The sequence below is a fragment of the Physcomitrium patens genome, chromosome 7 (assembly GCF_059467195.1).
Source record: "Physcomitrium patens ecotype Gransden chromosome 7, ASM5946719v1, whole genome shotgun sequence".
In the NCBI taxonomy this organism is placed as follows: Eukaryota; Viridiplantae; Streptophyta; class Bryopsida; order Funariales; family Funariaceae; genus Physcomitrium; species Physcomitrium patens.
Window position 1 is genome coordinate 3,752,180 of NC_143416.1, and position 7,035 is coordinate 3,759,214.

General features: G+C 40.9%; 1 protein-coding gene across 16 annotated transcripts; it reads right to left on the bottom strand.

The window, feature by feature from the left end:
• Nucleotides 1-1,323: 1,323 nt before the first annotated feature.
• Nucleotides 1,324-6,114, bottom strand: LOC112284839 (putative protein phosphatase 2C 58). Of its 16 annotated transcripts, none has more exons than XM_073535254.2 (8): nt 5,635-6,114; nt 4,433-4,496; nt 4,135-4,246; nt 3,682-3,717; nt 2,670-2,885; nt 2,227-2,509; nt 1,931-2,085; nt 1,324-1,696 (listed from the first exon to the last, which is right to left on the bottom strand). In XM_073535254.2, the coding sequence occupies exons 3-8, from the start codon at nt 4,180-4,182 to the stop codon at nt 1,559-1,561; spliced, it is 876 nt and encodes a 291-aa protein (XP_073391355.1). In that variant the 5' UTR covers nt 4,183-4,246; nt 4,433-4,496; nt 5,635-6,114; the 3' UTR covers nt 1,324-1,558. The 16 variants fall into 16 exon arrangements, with proteins under 16 accessions (XP_073391355.1, XP_090107866.1, XP_024380907.1 ...); XM_090251740.1 differs by having other exon boundaries at nt 3,667-3,717; XM_024525139.3 differs by lacking the exon at nt 4,433-4,496.
• Between the last annotated feature and the right edge of the window lie 921 nt (nt 6,115-7,035).

A 7,035-nucleotide genomic window follows, 5' to 3' on the forward strand; every position in this document is an offset into this window, starting at 1 on the left:
TTCCTTAAAAATATGACTTATTGAAGTCTTTTTTTGCAAGGCACACCTCCTCTAATATCTTTATATTTCACAATTGGTTCTTCTTGCTTATCCATCTTCTCCTCCACTTCCTCCTCTCACACTAATTTAACCTTATTCTACATATTGTTAGCATAACAAAAAGTTCATGCAAATGCCATCATAATGGACAATATTAAGAAATGATTGCACATCCTTTCACTTGGACAAATTGTTGAATAATTTATTGTTCGAAAACATCAAAGAGCCTAATATTTTACATATTTTTTATTTTTACTTTTAATTATCATTTTAAAAATAATTTACCTCCAATACTACCTCAACTTTCTTCCAATGTAAAATAGTCTTAATGCTACTTGTTTCAATTTTACAATTGATGTCTGTCACAAATTCCTTGCTCTTCTTTTGAGCACCTCCATTCCAACCTTTCCTAGAAGTTTTATTTTCTACCTCTTTTATAGAATTAACATATTACTACCTGCAAAATTAAAGGATTGATAAGAAGGTCCTAGATATTGAAAAAATAGAACAAAATGGAATCTAGTGCATTTATTGAAGATTTAAGTGGATCAATTTAATATTCCTTTTATTTATGTGATGCAAAATTAAATTTATAACTTTACTCTGAGTTATTTTTGGCAAAATATTTTGAATTTTTTTTTGATACATAAGTGACTAAAATTTATAACTTATATGTTTTTAATATATAAAAATTAAAAATAAAATACCAAATTACCTTTAATTATAAATTATAATTAAAATATGTAATATATATATATAATATTATTTCTTGTAAGGAATAAATATTTAATTTGTATATCAAACTAAAAGTCTTTGAAAACATTAAATACTACAATATCTAAGTTTGAATGCTACATTTATATAGTTGAGATTTTTAAATTGAAGAAAAGTTTATTATTTAAAATTACTTAATAGTATTCTCACTTTAAACTCATATAGAAGGTCTGCAAGTTTACGTAATCCATCTTTTACAAACGACTAAGACAACCACAATTTGGACGCTTTTGGTGTCTTATTGTTATATTTTTTAATGAGATTGGTATTGTGTTAAGTCTTACACTATTTCGTTCAAAACCCAAAATTATTATCTTTTCCTTGATTTGGTAAGTATTTCTTGAATGTTTCTATTTGATCATGTTATTTTATTTTATTAATTTTAAGGTTGGTATGGCTTGACTTGAAGGTTCAACGTAAAACCACTTTAGGGAGCATATTTACTGTATACATTGTTGAACGACCCTACAACCCTGGAGCACAAAATAACAGCCCTAGACGTCTGGGGAGTAGAAAATGGTGGGAGATGTCATCCAAACAAGAAATTACATAAAATGTGAGGAGTTTGTTCAGCATAGTCTAAGGTGTGAAATAGACATCCTTCTCCAGAAAAACCAACTTGCAAATGAGTACCACCGAAGAAATGGAAAGTGATGATTTAGGAAGTGATAATGTAAGAAGCTGGGAAAATCCTTGCAGAGCAATAAACGATCGGAATATACACGAGGGGGCCAAGACGACTAAATCATTTGAACCGGACCACGATGCATGAAATGTCGTCCTTGCTCTTGCGGCTCACTGCCTCGTTGGCAAGCTGCTTCGCTGCGGCAGTTGGGTCCTTGATTCTCCTCACTAGGTTCACTGCCTCCTGGTTATCCATTACCTGATGACAAACATGGGGACACAAAAAGCATTAAAAGTTCTGCTCTGGAAAAAACATGCAAACTTAAGCATTGTGCTTTTTGTGTGCTTGTGGATTTCAACTAACATGGCAACAAAAATCTTGAGAGATGTACATAGCTCTGTACGTTACAGGAAAATGTACCCACGAGACTAAATATCATGCTTGATGTGTACATGAATCGAAGGAATCATTGAACACAACTTGAGATCTTACCTTCCAAAGGCCATCACTAGCAAGAATGAGCAGCTCAGTTTCGGCAGTAATCCGCACTTCTTTGATGTCGGGTTCAACACTCAAGTGATCCTTCAAACTTTTATCACCAAAAGCCCGGGCAACTGCAAGTTGACCATCAACTCTAGGAACATCTCCTGCACGCCAAACAAATAATAACATTCAACAAAGCTATTAGCAATGAATACAGGCTTGAACTGAACTTGCAACTTGAATACACTGAAATGCCGGTATTTAGGGTTCAAAAGGTGAGAGTAGTGCATAAGTCCATAAGGTACCTGGCATGTTTGAAACAAAACCACCTTTACTTTCTATACTACTTTTTTCAGCAGTAGCTCCAGGTTCGTGATCAACAGAAAGCTGTTGAACAATTCCTGACTGGAGTATGACGGCCCTAGAATCCCCAACATTGGCAACTAACAAGCGATCGTTATCAATAAGAATTGCTGTAACTGCTGTTGAGCCGCCTGGACCCAAATCAGGTGCACGGTCAAGAATGAGAACATTTGTTTTCTTATAAGCGTTTTCAATGGCTGCCTTCGGATCACTCCAGAAACCACTCTGCCATAACAGCCAATTAAGAACCATTAGAAATTTGCATAACATGACATTTGCGTCTGCAGTTTCCAGCCGGAAGCCTGCCTAAACTGAGCGAAGGCATGTACGCTGTGCTGCATGCTGCCCGCAAAATTTGCAGCAAAGAGATGTACCACGAAATTACCTCGTTCAATATGTTTGTGAAGAGGTTTTGCTGCAGATAATCAGCTACATTGTGTCCCAGATGGCCATCGTATATTGCGAATAACCCAAGCTCATGTTCATGCTCATTCACCTTCACCTTCTGAATCTCGGCAACGTGGTAATCTTCCATAGCATGTCTTGATTTACCTTTCACCAAGTAGTGACCAAAGGAAATAGATTCTTCGCCTGAAGCCATCTGTGACATCAAAGGACGTTGTTGTTATAATTCAAGTGATGAGAATTGTGATTGAAAATTGTCAGTATCAGACATTACAATTCGTGTCTGGAAGCAAAAAAAAACCCAGGTAAAACAGAAAAAAATTAATGAGGGATCAATCGAAGACTTTGCCTGTACTTGTCCACTACCAAGCCCAACACCTTCAATAAAACCAAACGCAAGAATGCAACTGTGATCAGACTAAAATTGCATACAAAAAGTTGCTCTACTCTTACAGAATGTATAACGTTTCAACAAGTACGAAGTCCAAAGTATACGAAAGAGTAGAGAGAATGAAGCCCACAGGCTGAAACAGGCAATATTTGAACTTGTCATAATAATCCTTGAGATTATCATAACAAGTCAAAAAAAAAAAAAAAGTAAAAAAAAAGAAAAAAAAAAAAAATTCCAAAACAGCTCACAGTATGCCATTAAATATCGTAACATTAACTGGGAAACGATGAACGTTAAGTGTAGCAATGAGTTACTGGTTTCTCTCACGAGAAGATCGGTTAAGCTTTGAGTTTAATTCGTACATCAACCACAGTTGGACGAGAATATAGTGGTAGTAAAGGGTTACCAAACATAGTAGATGCTACGCATTCTGGTCATCCTCTCTTAGGAAGAAACGTACTCTATTACTGGTGGCGCATGCAAATAATTTAACAAAGTGCGTCATAGTTAAAGTTTCACTGACCAGGAATCCAGGCATATGTGAAACAGGGAAAACATGTTCTCGAAGACTAACTTATTGAAGTACCATGTCAGTGCACACCTGAGGATTAAAGAAACTAGACCACATTTTGGCTAGCTGCACATGACAGCGTACAAGTATCATGTCAGCAAAAATACACCATGAGGTCACATTTCTCAGCAGAATGGCTGATGGCCATCAAACTCAGACATTTGAAAACAGTGAAGTCGTTCATTCAGTTCGCACTGCACACCAGTCTCAAACACACAGATAGAGAGGAAGTTGATGATTGCTACACAGATTCCCATATAAACGGCATTGCACAGAAAGCTGACAATAATCGACATCTAACTTCAAGACCCATGATACCATCTGCAGTAAACGGATAGGCAGTACAAACTTCTCAGACTCTCTCCCTTAACAAGCAATACCGTAGATACATAAGCCAACACTCACTCCCAGTTAAATCATAGCAATGTGCTGAAGACAAAGAAATGTAAAGAGGCAAGATGTAAGTGCTGAAGGCTCACTCACAGCACCGAGGCAGTCTCTAAGTGGGAAAATGTGATCTCTGAAAGGCATTGTTGCTGGCAGAAGTAAGGTCGTAGTATTGTTTGATTGTTAAGCCGCGGACTAGCAAAACTCACTGCGGGGAAGCGTACAAGTCTTGTAAACAACCTTCTCTTCCCTGGAATGACCAATTTCAATCTATATCTCACACTGATTAGCCATCGCACAAGTTGGCAAAAGGGTATCAAGAAATTCCTATTTCAATTCAGACTAAGCTAATATGGTCATGAAAGCTAAGTTCGTCATCAAAGGAGTCATATACTGTTTCACCCCGTGAAGATTCCCCAGTGACCCCGAGAAATGCTCTGATAGTACAGCTGCTACACCTAAAACGTAGTAAAGACATTGCATTTAGTTTCAGAGATCAGTACAGCAGAAGCTGGAACGTTTGCCATTCTCAGGTTAAACTAATGAAAGAAAGCAAGCACGTAAGCCGTTAACTCTAGAATAGGTAAAGCACTCAGATGCGCACTTCAAACAATAACTGGGGCGGGGGGTCCAACGGTGACCAGAAAGTGTTCGACATATAGTCTCAACCTCTAGAACCTCGAACTACAGCAAGCATGGGGTTCCATGTCTTCCTAGACGGAGACAATTTCAACATCGTCATGCCAAAACCGTTCTGCATACGAGCTTGAAGAAGCATATAATATCTCCAATGACCGTACCGAAGGTTAAGAAATTCTTGTACGGATCAACGGCATAGGAACGTTAACACCACTTGTCTGTGCTAACATCTCAGTTGCTTGGTCATTGCCTCTTAATTGTTAATGCAAAATGGGTGCACTAATCCGGGCAGATCCAAAATTGAAACCCATCACTTAAAAAATAAATTAGGGCCATGGTTCCTGATACCGACAAAATTACCATCGTTTGTTTTCTCATCTCTCTATTTTTCTTCTGACATAATATGATATTACCCTAGTCCTCCGTTTCGTTGCAAACCTCAGGGAGTTCAACAAACACCAAACCGACAAAAACTAAAGAGTTGACTCTCACACAGACAAACAGCCATGGCCTAAAGAGACATTCACCGTCCACAAATTCTAACGACGAACATAGTTATGCAGACAGCGCTTCCAAGTTAAGCAACCACTACCAGAAAAGGATGGGCACCCCGCACACATATCCCTCAAACCCTTCAACTTTCCTCTTCATTTCGCCGGATCGATCACACAAACCAAACGCCCCCTCACATACCCCACAAGAATCATCAACCCAAGCATACTACAAAGTTCGCAACAAGCCATCGAAACCGCAGCTAACCCTCGAAGATACCCATCTTCAATTTCCATTCACTCCAAAACAACAAACAAAAAAAAACAAAAAAACAGAAAAACAGAAAAACCAGAAAAAACAGAAGAAAAGCTCCAAACGGGAAACGAAACTTTAAGTGACGTAACGTAACCCCAAACACACATCCACACACACACACACAAACACGCATACAAGTAGCTCGCTCACCTTGCCCGTACTACAAGCACGACACAAGCGACTCCACCACGCTCCAGCACAGCCAGCCAGCTTCTTCTTCTTCTGCTGCTACCGAACAAAAAAAAATCACTCCTCGAGGCGCACTGCCGGTCCACCAAACCAGTCCCCTTCACCTTCTCCCTAAGTATCTATCTATCCCTCCCTTCCAGGTCTCCCTAGGTCTCTTTCCTCCCCACCCTAAGCTCACTGCTCTCCACAAAGAGAGAGAGAGAGTCAGCAAACTCCACCTCCACCTCCAAACCCCAACCACGTGAGGAGGGAGCAGCACTGTACCACAGAAGAAAAAACGAAGAAAGAAAGATGCAGCAGACGAAGACGACGCCGACGACGCCGACGACGAGGCAGACGAAAACGAGAAAACAGAAGCAGCAGCCGAAGAAGCAGAAGAAACAACAATTTGTGCACCACCCTCCAGATACCCAACTCTCTCCCTCTCCCGACCAAACACACACACAAAAAAAAGGAAAAAGAGAACTAATAACATGTTATAATAAGAATAGCAAGGAAGGGAGAGGATTACGACTCCTTCCTTCCCTCCCTCACGGGATCCGAAAATCCAGATGAACTACAACCACTGCCCCTCTCCCCCTCCTCCACGAACAACAAGCCCCACCACCACCATCACCACGAACGACGGTGCTCGTGACGACGCCGGCGGCGGCGACCAGGACGACTACCCTTCGTTCTGGATTCCTTTAGCTTTATCGTTGCGTTTTATCGTTATATGGTTCTTCTGTAGGTTCGGTCCCGACACAACCTCTCTCTTTCTTTCTATCTTAGGTCCCGTTCCTACGTGGCTCTAAAAAGTCATGTTCCCCACAAAACGGATCCCGTCGTGCCCCCCTCCCTTCCAACCCGTGGCGCCAGGGGGGTTCCAGCTGGTAGGTGGGTCGCAAAGTGGACCAGAGGCCGAGTGGAGTCGGTCGGTTGTTCGGTCGGTCCACCAGTCATTCAGTCAGAAGTCAGTGCGTGAGTGAGTGAGTGACCCCCTCTTCCTCCCCCACTTCAATCTCTCGTTTCCTCCCTTTTTCTTAAGGAATCTGTTGCTGCTCCTTCTCCTCATACTCCTCCTCCTTGGCGCCTTTGACCTTAACCCCTCGATGCCTTTTTATTCCCCTTTTGTATTATTGATGTGTTGTAGATTGTTCCTCTTTCTTCTCTCCCTTCTAGTTGTTCTTAAATGATTGCGAGTGAGTGTCTGTTTCTCTCTTTCCCTTCCTCCCTTCCTGCAGCTCTGCGCCGCATCCTTCGTCTTCGTCGTCTTCTTCGTCTTCTGCTGGTGCGGCTCCTACTTCCGATCTCGACCAGGAACGGGTCGCCGGCGGAAAATCGGGCCATCGAACGGCTGCCTTTTCTACAGGAAACGTCAAA